The sequence below is a fragment of the Maylandia zebra genome, linkage group LG6 (assembly GCF_041146795.1).
Source record: "Maylandia zebra isolate NMK-2024a linkage group LG6, Mzebra_GT3a, whole genome shotgun sequence".
Lineage (NCBI taxonomy): Eukaryota > Metazoa > Chordata > Actinopteri > Cichliformes > Cichlidae > Maylandia > Maylandia zebra.
In genome coordinates, this window is record NC_135172.1 from 23141529 (window position 1) to 23164251 (window position 22723).

At 38.3% G+C, this 22723-nt stretch overlaps 1 protein-coding gene across 2 annotated transcripts; it reads left to right on the forward strand.

Annotated features, from left to right (window-relative positions):
* Positions 1-158: 158 nt before the first annotated feature.
* suclg1 (succinate-CoA ligase GDP/ADP-forming subunit alph) lies at positions 159-22250 on the forward strand. 2 transcript variants are annotated; one of them, XM_004549525.3, is made up of 9 exons: positions 159-307; positions 2160-2260; positions 5426-5542; positions 5769-5981; positions 6392-6449; positions 8738-8821; positions 11185-11336; positions 15531-15719; positions 21231-22250. In XM_004549525.3, exons 1-9 carry the CDS (start codon positions 274-276, stop codon positions 21255-21257), a joined length of 975 nt encoding a protein of 324 aa, XP_004549582.1. In that variant the 5' UTR covers positions 159-273; the 3' UTR covers positions 21258-22250. The 2 variants fall into 2 exon arrangements, with proteins under 2 accessions (XP_004549582.1, XP_004549581.1); XM_004549524.6 differs by lacking the exon at positions 159-307 and adding an exon at positions 951-1043.
* The last annotated feature ends 473 nt before the right edge of the window (positions 22251-22723 follow it).

A 22723-nucleotide genomic window follows, 5' to 3' on the forward strand; every position in this document is an offset into this window, starting at 1 on the left:
ACCCATAGTTCATTGTGGGTTCAAGTATCCTACTTTTCGCCTGTTTTTTTTTTAACCCCGGTGTTTGTGTAGCAACTGTCAAGCTCACCGCTTACTAAAAATAAATAATAGTAATTTATTTGAGTTAATACTGACAATTATAAATTCAGTGCAAATTAACGACTTGTTATAGTGCTTTTCTTTAAAACTCTCGATTCCACCGGGATATTTATGGTCAACTAAGATCCTTGTGAGAGGTCCTCAGTCTCCAGTGTCATTGGTGAATGACCGAAGATGTCTCACAGCAGATTGTTTGCTAGGCTGCTTTGTAAGTATTGTAGCAAACAATAGTTTAGTCATACAAATTGTTTGACAGTTTGCTTTCGGTATCGCACGTATACTTACCGTCTGTGTGCTCTACATTAGCTTTGCAGGCACGTATAGTTTTGCACCGGCTAGCAAGGCTCCTGTGGGTTGGCTGTCAGGGGGCTTACACGTTAGTTAACCACGTTAGCCTGGAGACCGTAGAGGAATGCAGGGAAAACTCACTGACAGTTAGCAGGACCTTAGCCTTACGCTAAATAAAATCTAACTTTAAGCACCTACCAGCCTGCTTCCGTACAAGTGTTAATTGTTGATCGTTGATCTTTGACCTTGCATGTCTTGTGAACTACAACGGCTGTGTGTGACAGCAGGTTCATCAGCCCATGTTATCGAGCAGTAACTGAAAGCAGCTAAATGAACTTTTTGAGGCAGTTTATTTGCATGTTACTTTCTGACAGTTAAAAAAATGTAAAAATAAGTTTGCGTTAGATTTTAGAGGGCGACATAACTTTAATTTAGTACGCCTTTCTTGAGACTTTAGCTAAGATGAACTTTGCTTATCTCACTGATAAATTGTGTCTTGTTGGGAGGTTTGAAAGCGGGCCAAAGTTCAGTTAGTCAGGCTGCTGGTTAATATTAGCCCAGTCACAAACACGCGTTAGGGCTGAACTGAAAAAGAAAAACAGGAATGATTTTGGGGCATTTGGGCTACAGGACAGTGTGTTCGGCAAAAGAAGCCTGTGAGTTTATTTGTTTTAGCCTGTAGAGATCGCGGTGTCATATTATTTATTTTGGCAGTGTCCTCTTAGTAAATAGGCTGCACCTTTATTTTTGAATAGTAGCTTCACAAAGTGAGTAAGAGGGAAGAACGGATCACCACAAGACAAGCTCGAGTCTCACATGACATTGAAGGAACTGCAAGAACTGAAATAATAATTGTTATTAGTCAGACAGATGCAGTTTTAATATAATTAATATTTGTATAGAAAACGCATTTCGAACTGTGTGTACGCACAATGAGAAAATACATTGTTCTTTTTCTTGCAGTTGGATGTGAATTGTAAAATATGAAACACCTAGCTACCCATTTGCTGCTTGGAGACTGATGAGCTTTAATTTATATTAATGTCGTCAATGTCACTATCAGTTCTTCTTATATTTGATTCTTTATTGATTTCCATGGTAATTTTCTGCTGTGAGGGGAGTTTAACTACATAGTCTTTTGACATTAATGCAGTAGTATAGTAGTAAAAGTGTCTCATAGCCATGTTGTGAGTAGTGCAGCATATTTCTCATTTTACCTGTTAGGTGAGATTATGTAATACCTACAGTCTTTGTCTTATCAGATGCCTCGCAGCATGCATAAACCTTGATTAAAGTTCTTCAACTGAGTCGTGACCTGCAGCTGCTGGACACATTGTTACACCAAACACTAACTAACTTGTAATGCCTCCGTAGGTTAACTAAAATTATCATAAAACTGAACAGAAGTCTTAAAAATTGAGTGGGGTTTTTTTTGGTAACATTTTCTGTAAAACATATCTCTGTAAGTCTTAAAAGAAAGTTTTAAATGTTGCTCAGCAACTTTGAAGGATAGTTGGAGGGTAAAAGATTGTTGCCAAAAACAGTGTGGAGCTTAGGGTTTCCCTGAAAGGTAAATATTTGATTAAACACTTTGCTGTCCACTGTGAGAAGAGTGGTTTAGGATCGGTTCAGATTTGAGAGAAACTGCAGTTTACTTGTTGCAAAACATGTCTCCTTTGAACAAAACAGGTTTAATGTGTAGTCTTGCCTCTATGTTAAGTTCTCACAAATAACAAAAAAACTCTGTTGTTCCCTTTTCCCCCGTCCATTAGTGCAGCACAGTGGAGTCAGACACTGCTACACAGGCACAAGAAAGAACCTGTACATCGACAAGAACACGAAGGTCATCTGCCAAGGTTTCACGGGGAAGCAGGTTTGGACTGAAAACCTCTCGTTGTTTTTGCTTCACATCAGTTTAAGTTACTGCAATCTTGTTGTGAAATCTCAGGTTTTCCTTACTGCACACACAATTCCTCATTTTTGTATGTCAAAGACTTTCTGTATGAGTAAGATTACCAGAAGGACATTTTAAAAGTGCATCTCCATCAGCTGTAAAAATCTCATTCTTTATTTCTGCCTAAATTCAGTTTTGTTTTAATGGCACAAGTTATGTCAGTGTAGTTCAAGTTAATTTTATGTTTACAGCCTAATAAGTCTGTTGTGTCTTAGAGATTTGTCTCAGACCTTTTAGCATTAAAACCTTGGCTAAGATGAAGAAAAGCTCCTGCATTGTCCCAAGGAGAGCAGAATCCTTTATTACTCCTTAACAACCCAAACATAGTCCTTACTCTATTCTCTCAGGGCACATACTCATGTCAAAACAGAGAATCATAATTTCACTAACAATTTGAAAGTTGTTTAAAAGGTTTAAAATGGAATCAAATACTGTACTGTGCAAAAGCCTTGGTCTGCTGGTCATTTTGTTTTGTTTTGTTGGGAAAACGGAAAGTAAGTGCAGAGCTTTATTAAAACATGTGCAAACATTCAGGGAATAATCAGGAATAGTTCTCCAGGCTTCTCGAAGGTTATTCAAAGCTGTTTTGAATGACCTTCTGATGTTAACTGCTTTTTGTTCTGTTCTTAATAGAGTTAAGGTCCAGACTCTGAGGATTTTCCTGTGTTCATAAGTCCAAAACTTATGAATTGTTGGCAAGATTTCCAACACCACTGGCTGAAATGCAGCCCCAAACCATGACACAGCCTGCACCTGCCTTAAACCAAAAATTTCACACGTGGATTCATCACTCCATAGGACTCTTTTACATTTGACTTTCAATCCAATTCTTGTGTACCTGTGGGACATGACTTCCAGCGAGTCTATTTCTGATGAGGCATCAGTGATCAGTTGAGGATCAGCTGAAGGGCTGGTGCATGTCTTTCCTGGATTTTTTACATCCAGACTTTCGGATACTCTTCATATGCTGTAGAGCTTTAAGCTTTGCCATCACTACAATTTAAAACAGTTTTTTAAAAACCTTTTTTTTTCAATGCTATGTAAACACAACGCTGGTTTGTCCCTTGAGCTTTGTTCATAGGTCAGTGTCAAGAACTGGGCTATAAATGAGTGAAAAAACATTCAGTGTCCAAAGAACAGCTTTGAAAGACCTTCAAAAAGCTCAGAGAAGTATTGTTCAAGAGCACCTTAAAAATACAAGAAAGCCTGGCTCCTTTGAAGTAAAGTACAAAGAAATAAGGGGTGGCTCAAGGCTTTGCGGCACTGTAATAATTTAAATAGTTAAAGTTAGCAAAATGTAAAAGTGTTTGGTAAAAAGTCCCTGATGCTAAGTTTGTGTAAATGCTGGAACACTTGATACTGCTGTGATTCTGCTGTTTGCTGTGGATTTTGTGGATTTGTTTCAGCCTTATAAATCAAGTTTGATCCTTTAATTTTTCCAGCTTATTCTTAAATAGAAAATAATTTTCATTTTTAATTTGACTTGTCTCCCCCCCTCCCCCCTCCCCCCAACAACTACCCTTTATCATGGTTTTAACCAAGCTTAACTCTGCTTGGCAGATTGTTGAGCCTTTGATTCATTTATTATTTTTTCCGTGCATGAAAAACCTTATGTGATTTGCTTTGAAAAGTGGCAGTGAAGGAGAATTACAATCTTCTTGGCAAGTGTGTTCAACAAGCCAGAAACGTGGACTTCACAGATTTATATTCCCCCCGCCCCGCGTCCTTCCTCACATTTCATTTTTCATCTTCCATTTTCTCTTCAACATAATAAAAGGTTGTTAAATATAGTTCTAGTGAACACTCTGGGTAATTAGAAAAGGATGAGAAATGAAGCAAGTGCTATTGAGTGCACATTGCCGTGTCTTCCTGGCTTGATAAGCAAGTCATTTTTCAAAATTATTGTACCAACATTTGCGATAATAATGACCGGCAAAAACAGCAAAGTTAGCAGGGTGAAGAACTATATTACAAATGGGCGGGAAAATGCTGATTCATAGCTTCTAATTCCTCTTAATAGGCTGGTTATAATTTTTACATTAAGGTCATTTATTTGCGCTTGTAGTTACGGTCTGTGCTGCTCCATCTACATTGTTTCAGCCTCTCGAGTGATAATTAACTGACTCCACGCAGATAGGATTCGTTCAGCAGAAAATCAGTTCGGTCTGAATTCATGAGCTCATTTTCTGCGAAGGTGCAACTGAGGTTCAGTTAAATTATTCTTTCACAGATCTACAAAATGCATTGTGATCCCTTAGTGTTACTGCGGCTGTATCCTGTTCATTGAAGTAAGTCTTAAAGCATGTGTACGGCACATATATTGTTTGCCAGTTGCTTTCAGCTCTTTATTGAAACTGTAGTTTGATCATGTGAAATATTCTAAATGTTCTGTTTACGTGTAGGCGTGGAAGTTAAAAGTGTCTTACTAAAGTTACAGCATTCACAGACTGTTATAAACAGCCCATTTGTGTTTGCAGATCAAGTATTAGTGCATCATAATGTGTATACTCTTGAGATTTAACTATGCTTAACCCGATGCTTGAGCTAGGATGTCTGAGATTATCATATTTTACGCGTTTCTATGGGCAGGGTTGAAGCAAAGTGGTGAATCGCTTTCCTGCGTGTCTAGAATAAAATGCACAAACCTTGGCAGTGCAGCACGACATGTTCTCCGTGGCCCACATGGAAGTGACAGTGTGTGAAATATTTTGTAAACTAACTTTCTTGGGAGATATTTCACACTCGGCGCTGGCGACTATCCAACGCTGCTTTTGATTTGTTTTTCAAATGTTCTGCTAGGAGATTAAACTTAGCTTACATCATTACTTATTTGTCAAGATCATTTAGATTCCTTCTCATTGAATATATTTACCGGTGCCTTCACCCCCTGCTAGAATCCAGCCTAGTTTCTGTATTTATCCTTTTTCTCAGCAGCACCGGTGATTAATCTTGGATGGCATCATATTTCCTACTTCCACTCTGTCTGCAATGATATCTCAATGTTGGTGCAGTAGAAGTGGCTGTACCCATTTCATTACACATGTGTACACAAACTGATTGCGCTCTCTTCCTCTTCACTTGTAGGGGACGTTTCACAGTCAGCAGTCTCTCGACTATGGCTCCCAGTTAGTTGGAGGAGTTTCCCCTGGCAAGGGTGGCAAGACCCACCTTGGCCTGCCAGTTTTTAACTCTGTGAAGGAGGTGTGTGTGACTCCTTGTCTAATTGTGTTGTAATTGTGCTTATTGCTGTTGTAATTCTTTTTTAAAAACAAGAACTAAAATATGTAGTTTGTATTCTTCCTACTGTGATCCTTTGCAGATGGATTTTTGTAACGTAACATTAGGTGGCACTGTTTCATAACTTGAGAATGTCCCTTTTTTTTTTTTTTTTTGATGCAATGCCAATGCCTTTTATTCTTTGCTTCAGGCAAAGCAGGGCACAGGGGCAGACGCCTCTGTGATTTATGTACCTCCTCCATTCGCGGCAGCAGCCATCATTGAGGCCATTGACGCAGAGATACCTCTGGTGGTGTGCATCACTGAGGGCATCCCCCAGCAGGACATGGTTAAAGTCAAACATAAGCTTCTGCGCCAGAGCGCTACTCGCCTCATAGGCCCAAACTGCCCAGGAGTCATTAATGTAAGTGCATACATAAATACACAGCGGAGGACAAATATACTTACTTCTATTTCCTTTTTTTTTTTTTTTGTGAGTGGGGGTGGCTGAGAGGGTTGAAAGCCCAAATTCCTTCTCATGGACTCCCTGAGATTTAATGCATTAATAATAACAGTGATTTTTTTCCTTTTTAATATCATGGGAGTTTATCCAGTAGATAAAATGGAGAAAATGACAAATGACTGTCTTTTTAAAAATTGTTATTTATTATATTATTATTACTTATTGTTATAGAAGAAAAAGTTTAAAAACAGGTTTTTAAATTGTAAAAAATTACAATGAAGTAATAATGAACTGCAAATGTGAACTGCAAAAAACAATGTGTTTTGTTTTAGATATACACTGAAATATGTGGGTTTTATTTGTTTTCTCAGCCTGGGGAATGTAAGATTGGCATCATGCCAGGCCACATTCACAAGAAAGGAAGAATCGGTGAGTGGTGATGTATCTAAGGTCACACAGGCAAAAGCTTTAAACATTAAGCATAATTGAATATAACTTTAAAATGCCAAAAGTTAATGTATTTAAGAATGTGTGAAATCTAGAGAGCTTACATGGTGTTGTATGCCCTCACTGGCTACTTTAAATGGGCACACCTTGCCAGTATCAGGTTGGACTCCCTTTCAACTTCAGAACCTTCTTAATTCTTCATGGCACAAATTTAACAAGATGCTAGAAACATTTCTTAGAGATTCGACTGCTGTAACAGAAGTCAAGACTTCTCAGACCAGTCAACCTTTTTTCCCCAGTCTTCTGTGGTCCAGTGCAAATTGTCACCACAGTTTCCTTTTTTCTGTTCATGAGTGGTATCTGCTGCTGCTGTAGCCCTTTTGCTTCAACGTTTGAAGAGTTGTGTAAGAGATACTCTTCTGCATACCTTGGTTGTAACGAGTGGTAATTTGAGTTACTGTTGCCTTCCTATTAACCTAAGGCAGTCTGGCCATTCTCCTCTGGCATCAACAAGGCATTTTCACCTGGAGACCTGCCTGTCATTGGATATTCTCTCTTTTTTACACCATTCTTTGTAAGCACTAAAGATGGGAATCCCAGCAGATCAACAGCTTTTTTTTTTTTTTTTTTTTTTTTTTTAATACTCAGATCAGTACATCAGGCTATTTAAAAACCATGGATCGCTCAGATACTTAAAATCACCTTTCTTTTCTCATTCTAATGACTGAGTTGCTGCCGTGTGATTGGCTCACTAGATATTTGTGCTAACCAGTGTTGGTCAAGTTACTTGAAAAAAGTAATCAGTAACTAATTACTGATTACTTCCCCCAAAAAGTAATCCCATTACTTTACTGATTACTTATTTTAAAAAGTAATTAATTACTTAGTTACTTAGTTAGTTTTTAAAAACACGATTTACAACCTGAAGAGGTGATAAAGTGATAGATCTTTCAGCCCAATTCTACTTTTTCTGCATAATCCATCATACAAAATGTAATCAAATGGAAAAGTCTCTTTTTTTAAACTTGTTTTATTAGTTTTAATCTTTTAACTTTATGCATCAAGCAAAAATGTAATTATCTGCAACATTCTCTGACTTGAAGAAATTCGTTTAACATTTAAACCTATTTTCTGCACATTCCAGCACATAAAAGAAAATATTTTTTGTGTTTACACTCACTCTTTCAAATAGATGCAAGTAAAACACAGCAGAAAATAAATAAAGTCAAAGACTCAGCGGTCCTGTTGCTCTATTTTCACCTGTAAAGCAGGACTGGGGGTAGGCGGAGGTTTACCCTGGTGCAGGTGTGCTGCGGTCAGTTGATGAATCCGCGAGTTTCTCTGTGAGTTTCCCATTACGTCGTTGCGCACTCGGTGCTTTCTTGGAAGTTTAGGGGGTTTTTTCGCTGTAAAAAGTTTTCTTCCTACGCACAACGGACACTAATGTTTTTGTCACTTTTTATGGAATCAAACTCAAAGTAAGGTCAGTACTTCCACGTTTTAAACGCTGCACGCTCATACTCTCTCCCGCACTCGATATATGATCCATTGTTGATCTGCACACAGCTGTTGTCACGAACGTCGCACTCGCTTACGTCACTGTCATGAGACATTCTTGCAAAAAAATCATGGTTTTAGTAACGCAGTAACGCAGCGTTCCTATGGGAAAGTAACGGTAATCTAATTACCGATTTTGCAATAGTAATCCCTTACTTTACTCGTTACTGTAATCTGATTACTTTTTTCAAGTAACGCGTTATTGCCCATCTCTGGTGCTAACTAGTAGTTGAACAGGGACACTCAATAAAGGGGTCAAAATTCAAAATGAATAACACTCACCTGTTGGTTCAGGCTTCTCCAACCACAGTCATTAAATGGCTGAAGAAAAACACGCTGCCTTTCTTTCCAGGTTGAAATTTTTTTCCTTTTTTTTTTATTTTTAAACACAGCACTATTTAGATCTTACATCGAGCTCCTGCTGTTGACAGCTTGACGTGCAGCATGTGCTCCCGGCTAGTGAACCTTTACAGGAAGTCTGTTATATATGTAGTAAATCGCCTGCCATTTATTATTATATTTTTATTTTTTTACCGCAGCATAGAGGGAGCAGCTGTTATGATGGTGATCCGTTTTGTATTTTATGTCTTGGTGAAAAGATGTTGACAAAAAAATGGCAGCTGCATTTTATTTTATTATATCACCTTTGACCAATATTTCTTTTAATGATGTTTAACTGTAAGCAAAGAAACCTAAGAAGTTCTTTCTTTCAGGCATTGTTTCTAGATCGGGTACCCTGACATATGAAGCTGTGCATCAAACTACGCAAGTAGGCCTGGGCCAGTCACTCTGTGTTGGTAAGCTACCAATGACTTTTGGCATATTAAGTTTAAACTGAACACGCAGTGCTGTTGAATGCATTTTTATATCTGTGCAACATAAAACAAGCTTTTAACTGCTCGAAGTAGATGCCAGGGAGATTTTGTAGGCATGAACAGAGAGAATTTTATATTAGTATGTGCTGCATTTGGTTTGAAGACATGCTGGTCACTTATTACCAAGCACTCAACATCACATCCTTATATTTAATTTAAACCTCACTGTGAATGTTGGCAGGACCTTAGACGTGATAAGATATTAGACTTTCATCTTTAATAATTACTCCAGAGATTAAATAAAAAAAAAAAAAGAATATTTTACAGGACTCTGTAGAAATAGGAAGGTGAACTTGGAAGATCACCTTGCTCTAAAACTCATCAGATGCTAATACATTTCAGCAAATAGCTCAGACGTTTTCTAATAAAAAGGCACTTTTCTGATCAGTGCTCAGAATATTCCTCTCAGATCTGAGCATTAAAGGTGCTGCTATCTTTGAAGAGCCCTATTGAGATCGGACAGATCCATTGAGTGGCTCAGATGGATATAGAAACTTACTTTCAAAAGTCTTTGTCCTGAAAATCTTAAGGATAGTGTTTTTCATCTCACTCGCTCATCTATAGCCGTACATAAAATGTGATTGTGTACCATATATCTTAAATATATCCTTTTTTCTCTTAAATTCATGCTTCTTTTGTTTTTTTTTAGGTACATCTCAAAAAAGACAATACTAGCTTTTACACATTCTGTAAAATAATGATACATTTATTACAAATGTAGCTGGTAAATAAAAGCAGATAAAGGATTGCAGGTAATATCATATTTTCTGCATATCTCACATGTTTATGTGGGACTTTCCATTAACCCACCCATCTGTTTATTACCCTACTTTCTCTACAGTGTCTCATAGCCTTGTTTTAATAATTCATTGATTTACAGCATGGATTAACAACACATGCTGCTTGATAGCACAACCTGTGACATTTTCCCAAACTCTGTTTCCCGCTGTTTAAAAACCCAGTGTATTCATTCGTCAATTTTGTATCGCTCCCTATTGTTATTCACAGTATGAGCATCAGCATGTTTGCTTTCTAGGAGGCAGCTCAGAATATCTGTTTAGATTTTATTAGAACATCTTGACATTCAGTAACGACACAATCACATCCAGCTCTGTTACATCTTGGCAAAACATCAAAAGATTAACTGTTTTACAAAAACAAATTCTTTTGGCCAACTTGTGTGCCACCAGAAAATCCATATCAAAGAGCTACTTGGACTCTGGAATTAAATGAAAAACAACTTGGCTTCATCATTATTTAGACATTTTAATTATGGAGTGTCCTCTAGCCAGACTTCATAAAGCTAGTGCCGCAACAGTATTAAATATTGTAGAGTTCATTAAACGGAGTTTATTGGTGGGTCTGCTCGTGACTTCTGAAGTTTGAGTATGACCTAGGGGCTACAACAAATTACAGTTAATGCAATATTTAATATCACTGTCATCTTTGTTGCTGTTAATGTGGGTGCGCTTTGATTAGTATGCATGTAATTTTTTTTTTTCTTGGTGTTGCCAGGTTTTCTAATGGTGCGAATATAAATTAAGAAGACATTGAGTCTGTGGAGATTTGTCTTGTGGAGATTTGCCCATGCTTTTGTAGATCCTGATGGAAAGTATTGTTAAAAATGATTATTGCACCCTTGTGGTTTTCAAAAGCTTTGTAATTTTTGTTTCCTGGATATGAAACAAAAGACATTAAAGTACCACGCAGAGATGCAGATGATTTGGGACAATTGAGGTAAAACTGAAAAATGATTGAGAATGTTTGGTTTTTTTGACTCTGTCCAGTTGAACTTTTTTTTTTTTCTCCCCTAACAAAATGTCTCAGAAATGACTCTGCAGTTAATTTTATAGAGCTGTACAGCGTTTCCAGCTCATTGCTTTAGCTCTCTGTCACTGGTCAGCACTGGCATTGCAAGTAGTAGGACATTTAAAGGATCTGTGTCCAATGTTTATTTGTTGTGCAGAGTCAATTTTGCCCTGCTGAAATGCTAAACTAGAGCTTAAAAGTCACTTGATATACAGTATATTGTACATCATTTGCTAATCAAGGCACTGCTCAATGAAAATGAGACCAGATTTACAGGGAAATTAAATCAGTTAATATTAATTGTTGTGTGAAACAGTCCGGGCAAAGCATCCCCAGATTATCTTGGTAGTGGTTATCGGATGTTGTTGACGTGAAGCTGGCTTCCAGCGGCTGCTTATTTGATGAAGCCTGAACAGCCATGTGATCCTCCTTCACAGGCATTATCATTATCAAGTGTTTGCTTTGTCTCCTGCAAGGTATTGGCGGGGATCCATTTAATGGCACAAACTTCATAGACTGTCTGGAGGTGTTCCTGCAGGATCCCAAGACGGAGGGCATTATTCTTATTGGAGAAATTGGAGGAAATGCAGAGGAGAATGCAGCAGAGTACCTGAAACAGCACAACTCTGTAAGGAAATGACACACTGGACACCCATAATCTCACTTCACTCTCCTGCTAATATCCCCTCACACAGCGCTTCACCTTAACACATACATTTTTTATAAGAACAGATATATCCTTTTCTGAATTAGCTCTCAGTTATGCCCTTTCAAAATATGTCAGCTCAAGTGAAGACTGGAAGCCATCATATGAGCTATGAGCGTGATCGTATCTTCAGGCTGGCTTTCTTACTTCTCTGTGTCAGTGTGATTTGTGTGATCAAGATAAGCTGACAGATGGGATGAAGGTATGATTCACAGGACATGTTCTGAAATCAGCAGTGCTGATGAACAGTGAACATTTTGTGAGACCACATATGATAAAGAGTCGGGTGAGGATTGACTTGTGTATCCCAGTGGCTGTGAACTTGTATATATTTAAAAAATAATTTTTTGTTCGGGGTCTGAATACTTTTAGCCTGTTAATTTTTCCGTGTGCATGTGTTTGCTTCTGTGTCCACGTGCGCGCTTATGGTGCTCTCGAGCTAAGAAATGAATTTGATTTGCCCTCAGCTTCTCTAATGCATGCAAATCTCCTCCTGGCGTCTCAGGAGAATAACTTCTCACACTCTACAAATAAAGTACAAACACCCGCCACCCAATCACCCAGAGTGTTGACAGGAAGGGACAGTTCAAATGAAACACATGCAAGAAAAAGCCCAGCAGAGCGTGGGAGTAAGCTGCAGATCTCATGTTGAAAGTTAGTTGTGTAGAACATCGTACATAAAATGGCATTCTTTAACTGTAATAGTTGAAAAAGGGTAGAAAGATATCTGAAGACATTGTTTTTACTTTAACTCAACTTTTCTAGATTTGGATACATTCAAATTCAAGTCACTGATGCACTGCCAGCGGTGTGCTCCCATAAGTGAAAATGGCAGTGTCTGGAATAAGCAGTAGGCTACCTTAAAATAAAATGTTAATACACGTAAGTATGTTTTGCTTCTGTCAGTATCTTCTTGGTTTTAATCGCAGGGTGGAAAACTCCAAAACCTGGTCCAGTAAACTTTCAGTTTGATTTGAAACTTGGATTTATCTAAAATAAGGTCTAAGGTGAGTGGAAGGAAAAAGAACATATCAAATATTATTGTTTAGTGTCAAGCACATTATAAAACAGGCAATGTGCGTCATCAGGGTAGCGTAGGTGTGATTTGATTAAATTTGATTGACAGCAGTGATATAAGCGATCAACCCACCTTATGTCTTGTTCCAAACGAAATCCCACATTTAAGCATTAATCTTACACATCTCTCTAATGGTCATTGTTTGATATTCTGGTATTTGGTTTGATCTCCTCTGATAGATTTGTGATTTTTCAAAAAGGCTCTTATTTTTATTAATCTTATTTTGGATTTGAACACAGAGCTGGCATAGTCTTTGGATTTCCATCTTTTAGTATCAACGGTGCCTTGCCATCACCTTCTACCAGCAGCTATAGATATGCTCACTACCAGACCAACATGTCGTCACATAAACTATCAACTTCTGTGTAATTCAACAAACGCTCAAAGATTAAAACGATATGGCCGTCCCTAGAGCGCAGCACATGTAGCAGACTTCATAAATCATGGAGGTCATTCTTGTTTCTGTTTGTTTTTTTACAGTATAAATCGATCAGTTTTGTTTTTTTTTTTTTTTATTTGCTAAAATTTCGACACACCAGCACCACCACAAATCTACTATTCTCTGGTCTTTTAGCGTGGTTACATCATCCACTCTCTTTTTATATAACCAGACCTCCGAACTGATTCGACATCTTTCAAAAACAGGTTCATACTCCATAATAACTGGGTTTTATTGAAGGGATGCGTTTTATTTTTAGCAAATTATTATTTTTCCCAGCTGAGCCTTGGCTGAACCTGGCACAACACAGCCAGTACAGGAAAGATTAAAATATCTCATGTGAAATAAACAGTTTTGTGCTGAGCTTTTTCAGTATGTATTCACAGAGGGCCACATTACTCATTTCAAGACGTTAAACCCAAAACTGTTTCTTAAATGCCCCGTTTCGCATTAGCTTGACAAATTGTGCCACATTGGACACGTTGTGTATTCAGTGCCCATTGAAATTAAAGGTTGAGTGTCATGATTGATTTATGTTATGCAACATTTAATAAATTGATCTCCTGACGTGCGAACGACATATTAGACCAAAAGGGGAGAAAGTATTGATTTCAGTATCCATCAGTGTTACAGCTGAGTTACTGCACACTATTTTGTCTACCGCTGCTTTAATTCAGTGAAATGCAAGAAAACAAACTCATACTTCCCACTAGGTTCTGCTGTCAGATTTTATGATGTAGGGCATATGTCAGCATTAAGCCTTCATTGGTGTTGATGCCCTCTATTGCCAAGTAAAAAGTGGTTTTATAACATCACCTGTATCAGCGGTTTATCAATACAAGAGTCTCACAGGCTTTCTAACAGAAAAAGGCTTTCCACGCCATATTAAAATTTGGGTCATGCATGCCAAATACGTCATAGTATTTGGCACCTCGACTACTGTGGTGGGTATGTATAAATAAAATGTCCTCACCCCATCTCCACTGACCTTTTAAATAAGCATTTTATTCTGTGAGGAAAAAAAAAAAACCCTGAAAATGAAGGAAGGCTGTAGTTTGGATGAAGTCTGAAGTTGAAGCGCTGGCACATGTTATTTACACCCCGCCCTCATCATGTTGGTGAGGCCACCTGCGTGTCCCAGTTTTACTTTTAAGCTTATGAAAACAATTCCTCAATTTAGAGCAGGGTATTTTGTGTTTATAGAACAAAGGCGTTTTCCAGTCATGTTGGCACAGAGGAGGTGTTAGAACGTTATATTATGCGATTGGTCTCATAATTAAGGTAATAAATCTGTACAGCTAACAGTGGAAGACAAAAGACGGGTAAAGGGATATTGTAATATGACACCCTTCCCTGTATGAGTTGTTACTTGGAGCCCGGGGAAGCAGGGATTAATGGAGTAATTAAACCTCTTGCGTTTGAGTTAGATTTAAGACTTGATCCACACGAGGTTGGTTTGTTTATTTAGAATGTGATTTGACTCCTGAATACTGAATGGGCTGTTTGTGCTAATTTGTTTTTATGCATACATTTTCGATGCATAGAGCAGATGCTTCCAACATATTTAGAGCACTTTAAAATGATGTTCCCTCCCTATTTTCATTTCCCTGTTAACTATTCAAGTGTTAATGCCTCATTAGTGGTGCATTTCTGAGCCAAGGTCCTCAGCATTTCCCCGGCTGGTATATGTCCTGTGAGTCTTAATTATCAGAAGTCATCTCTAGTATATATTAGTAGCTGCCATTTTGTTCCTGCCAGTGTCAGGTTTGAATCTGAAGCTGAAATGGCAGTTTGAAGTGGGTGTCTTTGAAGGACCTCACTATATTGCTGTAAAGGCTGTAAAGCATGCCACATTCACCCTCTGAAAGCAGCTCACCGGATGAGCCACAGCCTCTGTTGAAAGCACAGGACTAAGGCTGTGTGCGTGCACTTGTGTTTGTTTGTGCGCTAGTTTAAATTTGTGCATGCGCACACGCACCAAGCAGTCCTCTGCAATTATGTTGTTATTCCTAAGTATGAAATATTAGCTGCTGTACGTGTGTGTGCGCGTGCGCACACACACACACACACACACACACACACACACACACACACACAGAGTCCCCCTTGCTAGTTGTGTTATTGGTGAAGATGAAATATTAGCTCTCTTCACCTTGGAAATGATCTTAACTGTTGAATGTATCATCCATCAGTGAGAAAGCAGTATAGATGGGTGCTGAGCTAATCAGTGCCTACATGACTAATTACCATTTTAGAAATGAGATGATATGAAACGGCGGGAGCCTGAACCCCTATCTGGTCATACACCAACCCATGCAATTAAATGGCTTGATTGACCCTTTTGTTTTAATATTGCAGACTGAGACAGAGATGGCAGGTTAGACAAGCCTGTTATCATGGGATTCTCTAATAGGAGGACAAGGGGTGTTTCATTTCTAATGAATGAATAAAATGCAGGTGCAGAAAGAGGATTCAACTTTTCTCTTCTTGTGCTTTCTGATGCTATTTGCATCTGACACTTTCTCTTGAGCAGTTTCCCCTTTTCTGTGCATCTTCACCCCATTTTTATGTTCCGATTTTCCTTTTCCTCCTTTTCCAGGGTGATAATTCAAAGCCTGTGGTATCCTTCATCGCTGGTCTAACTGCTCCTCCTGGCCGTAGAATGGGCCATGCTGGTGCCATCATCGCTGGCGGAAAGGGTGGAGCCAAAGAGAAGATTGCAGCCCTCCAGTCAGCTGGAGTTGTAGTCAGCATGTCCCCTGCTCAGTTGGGCAGCACTATGTTCAAGGTGAGTCACTTGGACCAGTAAATATTCAAAGGCTCAAAGATTAGTAATCATGAACAGTGATGGAAAGTACGGCTCCAATGTGTCAGTGGTTGATAACTGTCAGAAATGACTGCAGGCAACTTTAGATCAGTTGAGAACAGCAAGCTTTTTAGCTAGCAGTGCCATAAATAACAAATGCCCAGGTGGGTGTATTTGCATGGTTTTGTCATGGTGAAATTAAGCTTGATCCAGAGCTGGTATTTGTTAGAGTAACCCAATTTTGTCGCCTAAAATCAGAGTCTTGCTGAAAATGAAAGGTGAAATTACATTGTCATGTTTTTGTGGTTGTAGTCTTTAAGAAGTTAGTTTAACAGTGTTGTCTCTAAGTTGCAATAAAGGGCAAAAACCACATCAATAGTTTTCCCGCGCGAATTTAAACCTAAATTCAGTAAGATTCTTATAAGAAAAAAAAAAAACTAGGGCTGCCAACGTTAACGTGTTAACGCCGTCATCGGGATTAAAATTTTTGGAGCGCATCTGGACCGCAGAACGGACAAACTTTGAATAAACTGCCCAAAATGCGTTGGCAGAGACATTCAGAGTCATTCTACGCTCCAGATGGGTTGATTGCGTTAAAAATTTTAATCTCGTTAATTGTGATGATGGCGTTTACCCGTTAGTGTTGACAGCCCTGAAAAAGAAAAAAAAAAGTCTCTATAGTAAGGGATATAATTTTGATCCCTCCTGAATTTTTAAGTTTGGTCACATAAAGAAATTATTATTGTTATAGCTTTGTTTTAATGGAGGGAGACAGAAAATCACTGCAAAATTATTTTTAATTAATTTTGCTTGTCATTGATTGAAATAAGTATTTGATGTGACTTAGTAGTTGGTGGAGAAACCCTTGTTGGAAAGCACAGTGGTAAGATGCTTTCTAAGGTGATCACCAGGTTTGCAAGATTACAGGAGGGATTTTGGTTCACCCCTCTTTACTGACACTCTCTAAATGATACTTGGCAGCTTGAATCTTCACAGTATTTCAATAGGACTGAGGTCTGGAGACTGGATAGGTTCCTCCATGACTTTAATGTGCTTCTTTAGGCACTCCTTTGTTGGCGTCTTTGTTATATATGATTTGGGACATTGTCATACTGGAAAACCCACGACTAGGTATGTGTGTAATTAGTCGACTAGCTGACGTTTAATCTAATTGGTAAAATTGAATTGATGGCTTATGTCGGTAAACTGTCTTAAATGTTATGCAACAGTCTGTCACCAAATGGCGCATTGTTGATGAGAAAGCCATCAATCTGTTAATCTAGCTTTCTCCGAAAGGTGGATGGTCTCTCCCTGAGCGATAGGGTGAAGAGTTCAGTGCTTTGCGAGGGGTTCAGAGTAGAACTGCTACTCCTCCACATCGAAGGGAGACGGCTGCTTCTTGGGTAAGGTTTTCCGGTCTGGGATATCCTACCGCGAGGAGGCCCTGGCTTAAACCAGTAGTCTTCTGCAGTCTTTTGACAGCTCTTTGGTCTCACCTGTGGTGGTGGAAAGGTTGGAATAGAAGGAAGAGATTCTGTGAACAAGTGTGATTTCTAAACATACTGAATTGTGATCAGGGGTATCTGTAATTCATTGGCATGTGTCCCCATGAGGCACACAAACTGCAATCCGTTGCTTTGGGAATTCTGGCTGGGTTTTAAATACTTTACCTACATACTGTACATGCATACATATATACAAATCTATTTGAATTTCATTGAGTGAAAAATGCATTTTTTTTTAGTTGTTCTCTCTCTATTAAAACAAAACTGCCACAAAAATTAGAGACTATTAATGTCATGGGCGAAGTTACAAATTCAGCAGGTGATCCAATAAATAATTAATCCCCCCCATGTGTCTGTGTGTGGATCAGAGCTGATTGATAGTTAAATTTAACAGTATCGCATGATATGAAAATACTTATTGCTGGAATATTTAGTCATTGGTGGGAACGGTGTTAAAAATGCTTCGCTTTAAACAGAAGCAAGCAGAATTCTTATTAATTTAACTATATCCCAAACAATTTATGTCACACTTATGTTTTTTCAGATACATGCAATTTAAAAATTAGGACAAGAAATGCATAGAAAGCAAAAAATTATGATATCTACCCCATGCATAAATATGTGGTTCATTGTTTAATGTAGAACTATAAAATATACTTGTTTGCATTTATTTTATTTTTAAAGTTTATGCAATGTATCAACTAATGAATAAACATATTTTAAGCATAATTACATGTAAGTGAAATTGTGATAATTCTTCTCTTTAGTTTGCAGACCAAAATATCTTGTGATCCTGGTCACTTGTATCTCTTATCACAGTTAATGTACTCATGTAAGGAGGTTTATTTAGTTATTTATCTCTTCTGAGTAGCAAAGGCTGAGATTGAACTTTTAATATGCTATAAAGAAAGGCAGAAGAGAAGGGCAGAAATTAATAAATGTGTGTTTACTGTGGCAGAGTTGCTGGCATTGCCTCTTTATTTCAGTTTATCTCTAGGGAAGAACTGTTAACAAGATGTATAAAAAGTGAAAGCATGTATTACACCCATTCATCATCTTATACTTTCATTACCACTGCTGGCACAACTGCACGCAGATATAGATTTACATGACTTTCTTTCCCAAAGTTTAATTCATAATCATTGCGTGTAATGATGAAAAACGTCCTGCGTGGTTGCTCATATTGCTGCACGTTGTGTTCATACATCTCTGTTAATCTCATTGACCGCCTTAATCGGAGTAATAACATGTAAGAGAAGAAAGTAGAAATAATGCTATCTCCACAGGCAGGAACAACAACCGGGGAATTACTGTGTCAGCTGATCTGCATGAACCTGAACATCAGGAGTCCAAACGTGCATCTGCAGAAATCTATACATGCGTCATCAAATGCAATCAGATGTTATAACAGTATTTTGTGAGCTCGAGAAAACTTTGACATTTCAGAAGGGCCAAGGTTTCAGTAAAATCTCTAATTCCAAGTGTTAATAATAGTTTAACCTCTTAAACATCTTAATGGAACATGACTGCTTTTTGTTCCCACTCCAATCCTTGCACCATGTTCATCATAAGAATAATCAAGTTCAGACTGAGAGCTCACTTGTAAGTAGGACACAGTATACTAATAGTGCCTCCTTCTGTCATTCTGTGTGTAGCCATTTGAAAATTTAGTAAAAGTAAAAAAAATAATATTAATAATAAAATGCAGCAGAATGAGGAATATTTATTCCTCGGGTGTAACTTTGGTCCTTTGTTGTCTAATGCATGTTAGACAGGAAAATGAAACTGAACAAGGTGTACATCTTCAGCATCAAGCTGCACTAACACACTGAATCAGCGGCTTTTTTTCTATCAGACGGGGGGTAACAGGATGAAGATTAGACAACGACCAGTTCATGGCTCATTTTTAACTAGATATAAAGTCATAGCCTTAAAAGATTTAAAGCCTGAAGTTTTCTCTTTTTTCCTGATATTTATTGTGGAATATTTTATTCATCTTTACAATTTGTTTGCTGCACCTTCTTTCCCACAGATCTCAGGATTGTGATCATCCTTTTAGTGTTTGTGCCATTTTTATTGTTTCAGCAGTGCTAGGACACCCTTTTTATTTCTTATTCAAGTTAACTAAAAACATTTTCTTTGCATGTACTGTATGTTTTTGTTACAGTACAACTTCTAAACTGTTGAATCTCCAAATAACATTAAACGCCCAAATTAAGGGGGAAAAGAAAATCTTATGTGCACCCCACTACAAAAAAAATCTTCAACAGAGCTGCATGGATGTGGTTTTTATCATGCAGTATTAGTTATAAGCAAACAACCTTACAAATGTCATGAGATTCCTTTGTTGCTGAACTATGTGTGTGACATCCATTTCAAAACAATCTCTGCCCACTGCAGACCAGCAAGAAATGCAAAAAATACAATAAGCTCCTGTAGGTTTCCACGTCCCACACAAAGCCAAAAATTAGTAGTAACACACTCGCAATGATAAACAAAGGCAAAATTTAGTTGCGCTGGGTGCAAGGAGAAGAAATCAGTAAACCTATATTTATCTGAGAACAACTTAATTTATATGCAAAGGAAGAATAATTATGACCTTTTACTTGTTTACAAAATCACAGTATTATCTTATCCCGCTGATAAAGCTGCAAAGGTTTATGGAGACACAAAAATATCGAATCTGGATTTTGTTTTTGTAATATATTTAAAAGTTAAAGCAGGCGTGCTGACCATATTTACAATGCCTGCTTTCTTCATGTATCCGCGCCCAAGTGTCACAGCTGTCATTGCTCGCTTGTAAAGGTTTTGCTTTTCTTTCACATTACATGTTCGTCTGCTCTCCCCAGTTTCAATCCAGGCGTGTTCTCACCTGTCGCTTTTGAGTGGCAACCTCTACTTGCTCATTTTTACTCCCCCTCTTGCTCTTGACTTGTCAACCATTAGACGCTGTCTCACAAAGAAGGCTTCTTTTTTTCTTCTTCCTTTTTTTTTCTCCTCCCCCTCCCTCACAGACGGCTCTGCTTTCTTACCTTAGTGCTATGATTCCTACCTTTGAGTTAGTGTCTGTTGACACGGACCAACAAAGCATCTGTCTGCTTGTCACAAACACCCCCTCTTGTCTTTCTTGCCACTCTTTCCAACCCATTACCCTTTTTTTTTTGTGTCCTCTAATTTTTTTTCTTTTTTTTTCTTTTTTTTTAGCCAAAAGCCTAACCTCCTCCCCTCTTCTAATTGTACCTCATCTGTAAAGCACAAACTTGGTGAACAAGATCATGGCTCCCCAGTTCCCTCCTCCCACTCCATCTAATTGTTGCTTTAAAGAATGCGCTTGCGTTGGCTACCGAGCATTTTACATTATTCAAACACAAGCCTGTTTCCTCCTGAAGGTGGCAGTAGACCTTCAGGTATCCAGACGCCACAGAGGAATAGGCCGACATGTGCATGACTACTTGTGTGTTCTGTAGACCTGATAAATGACTTTTGCATTAAGTTACTTTCCTCCTGTGGAATGGAAAATTCTCTGGGAACGACGTATTCTATCATCCTATGATTTGTGTGATATTTCCCAAATTGAATATGTAAATAGCAACATCCTTTTTAATGGCTAACATAATGCTTTCTCATTTATAGTCACATGGTTGGACCGTGCTGATAAACAGAACAACCATAACCACGCATAAATCAGATTTTTGCAGATGGGTAGTCCCTATCAATCAGAGGAAGTGTGCTGTTTTAATGCTGGCAACTGGAACTTAGTGAGATGTGCGTGCTACATGATTTACACTCTCCAGGAAAGAAAAAAAAAAAAAAAAAAACAGGCACTCCACAGCTCTAGCCGCCTTTGTTTTCCCCCTTCAACAGCAGATCTGATACATGGGATCAAAACAGAGCTGAGTGAATTCTGCATGAATAAATCATTCACGTCTGTCTCACTTCATGTCACGTTGTTTCTTTTCTTCTTCCTCTGTGTTGTCCATCTCTGCAGGAGTTTGAGAAGAGGAAGATGTTGTAAATTGCGCAAGAAGGCAGCTGACCTCTTACCCCCTGCCTCGAAATTGAGATGAGCAGCCTGAGTCTGGAGGTGGATATACCCCTACAGTGTCTGTAAACCCCGATTATTTCAACTACGATACGCACACGAAGTGTTTATATTGTAATTTCTGCCATGAACTCATACCTTGCACATAAATGGAAAGAATAAAACAGTGTTTTACTGGTATCCTAAAGAAACCATTGTACACTATGAAAAGCTTTATGGATGTTTTCCTTCTCCACACAATGTCAGCAGCTTACGGATCGACGCCACAGTGATCTGTTTCGTTCTGTTCTGCTGTTCCTGCTCTATGATGGATTTCATCACTAATTTCACTGGTTGCCCACCCGAATAACAAACATTTCTCATATCATTTTGTCAGCTGTGTCGCCTGTACTTTCACGTGGCATATGTAAGAAACAGATGTGGTCTCCTTGTAGAACGGCATTGCTGTCCCTAGATTTTTAGGCATCATTAAAGTAACTCGAGAAGTACAAATCATCACTTAAATGGGGATGCAGAAGGTGCAGGCAATGTGGTATAGATACAGAAACAACTGCCAGGTGAGCATTTATGACAAAAGTGCTTCTCTTGCAATGTTAATAAATCCCACTTCTGAAAACGCCTCATTTGACTGCCATTGTAAAGTCACTGCATCTGGTTTCAGTTTTGACTCATTCTTAAGGAGAAACGATGATTAGGCCAATTGATTATTTCGTTCAGAGATTAGAAGTCAAATTTACCACATTCAGTCATAAAGTCGAACACTAGTATTGACTAGTATCAGCTTGTCAGTGCCAATCTTTGAGGGAGAGCAGGAATTTCTGAGATTACAAAATAGACTAAGCTTTTGTTTCACCTTCCATTTTTACTCAACCTCTCTTTGTTGGAGCGTGAACTGCTCTGAGGTTTGTCGAGAGTCAGTACCACAAATATGTCCCTTGAATAAATTGTGAGCAAAGTGTCCTTTAAGTTCTTTGAAGCGTCATTTATCCTCAAGTCACTATTGAATGAAAGGACGTGAAGAGAGTGGAAGTCGTAATGTCACGTCTATCCAGGGATGGTCTCCACGAGTATCTGCAACTCAATGCAGTATCTAATGTAGCATTTCCTTTGTCAGTATTGAAAAATGAAGCCTGTCCTTGCGCTTGACTTTAAGACAACACCCATAATCGTTAATCTAAAACCTTCAACAGATTTCTCTTCTCTCCGTTAGTTCGTGGGCACGACTCTTGCGTCGTGACATTTATCCACTGAACATCCAGAGGTTATGAGGAAAATTGTTGAGTGGAGGCATCTAAGCTGAAAAATATTAAATAAGTAAATAAAATGAACACTTAGCCAAGTGCACTGTGTGACATACTAATGAGGAACTTCAGTTCAGTGGTTGGATTTTTAGTTATTAGCATAACAAATTTCATTTGGGTTGTGTAATAGGTTTTCTT

What these genes read in the sequence shown, in the direction of transcription:
- suclg1 (XM_004549524.6), top strand. Translation starts at nt 992, where the DNA reads ATGATTTTGGGGCATTTGGGCTACAGGACAGTGTGTTCGGCAAAAGAA. An exon ending in TTTTTAACTCTGTGAAGGAG is followed by an intron (nt 5,543 to 5,768) that starts GTGTGTGTGACT and finishes TCTTTGCTTCAG; the next exon opens with GCAAAGCAGGGCACAGGGGC. An exon ending in ACCTGAAACAGCACAACTCT is followed by an intron (nt 11,337 to 15,530) that starts GTAAGGAAATGA and finishes CTCCTTTTCCAG; the next exon opens with GGTGATAATTCAAAGCCTGT.